At 31.8% G+C, this 1,316-nt stretch overlaps 1 protein-coding gene across 1 annotated transcript; it reads left to right on the top strand.

Moving 5' to 3' along the window:
* Positions 1-918, top strand: LOC131645851 (uncharacterized). Its single transcript, XM_058916050.1, has 2 exons — positions 1-671; positions 752-918. Exons 1-2 carry the CDS (start codon positions 12-14, stop codon positions 824-826), a joined length of 735 nt encoding a protein of 244 aa, XP_058772033.1. The 5' UTR covers positions 1-11; the 3' UTR covers positions 827-918.
* The last annotated feature ends 398 nt before the right edge of the window (positions 919-1,316 follow it).

Consider the following 1,316-nt stretch of genomic DNA (forward strand, 5'->3'; position numbering starts at 1 on the left):
CTTTCAATAATATGGCTTCTTCTTCAACCAAAGTGTCCATGAAGCTTCTTATTGACACAAAGAACCAAAAAGTTCTTTTTGCTGAAGCTTCAAAGTCTGTTGTAGACTTTCTGTTTAACCTTCTTTGCTTGCCTATAGGAACTGTAGTTAAGCTCCTAAGTGCTAATGGCATGGTCGGTAGCTTAGGAAATCTTTATCAGAGTGTTGAAAACCTCAACCAGAATTACATGCTGCCAGACCAAACTAAAGATGTTCTCTTAAACCCAAAAGCTCAAATCTCTTCAACTGACATATCTGGCTTCCTAACCGAGAAGAACGATGCCAAAGATGATCACGGGGAAGTAACTAAGTTATACATGTGTCCTAATAAATGTTATTTTCAGGTGACATCCAATAACAGAACTCCTTGTTCTAGCCAACCTGGGTATGGTGGTTGCGGTAATATTATGTCCCGTGAAGTAACACAGGTCGGAGATAAGAAGGTCGCTGAAAAGAAAGTTTCCACCAATATTAAGAATGGTTTTGTGAAAGATGTTGTGACTTTCATGGTGATGGATGATTTGGTAATTGAGCCCATGTCAACTATATCTAGCATCACACTGTTGAACAAGTTCAATGTGAAAGAAATTGGTACTTTGCAAGAAAAAGTGGTTGAGATGGGTATGGAGGAGGTAATAACTAACTTAGTGATGTGTACAAATTACTAATTAGATGTATTTTTAAAGTTGCATATATGTTTTGTGTGTAACAGGGTATCAAGTTGCTTAAGGCGTCTCTTCAATCAAAGATGGTTTTGACAAGTGTTTTCATCAAGAAGCAAAAGTGAAAAGAGAGAAGCAAGGAGTAATAAGACAGTTTTTTTTTTTTATCTACAAATGTTTTTCTTTTAAATAAGTCTTCAAAACTTAAGAAGATGAGACTTTGTGATTTTGGATTTTATAATCTTGTGATGCTTTGTACTTTGGTCTATCTTTTACTTATACGTTTAGTTAAAAACAGCTCTTTAATTTAGACGTGGATGGTTATAAATTTAGAGAAACTTAGACAGAAGTAACTTGATTTTCAAAACTTTGAAAAAAATTTAAAATATCTATCAAATTTGGATATATAAATTTCTAACTAAAATCATAAAGTTTAAAAATATGTGTTTATATAATTTATTCACTCGGAAACCATAATAATAAACAACAATGTTATTCTTACACTAACTCATACACCAAATATTTACATCATATATACTGTATACCGTATTTATATAATAAAAAATATTTTTGTTTAATAAAAGAATATATTTATGAATAGTGATCTGAACAATG

The sequence above is a fragment of the Vicia villosa genome, linkage group LG2 (assembly GCF_029867415.1).
Source record: "Vicia villosa cultivar HV-30 ecotype Madison, WI linkage group LG2, Vvil1.0, whole genome shotgun sequence".
Taxonomy (NCBI): Eukaryota; Viridiplantae; Streptophyta; class Magnoliopsida; order Fabales; family Fabaceae; genus Vicia; species Vicia villosa.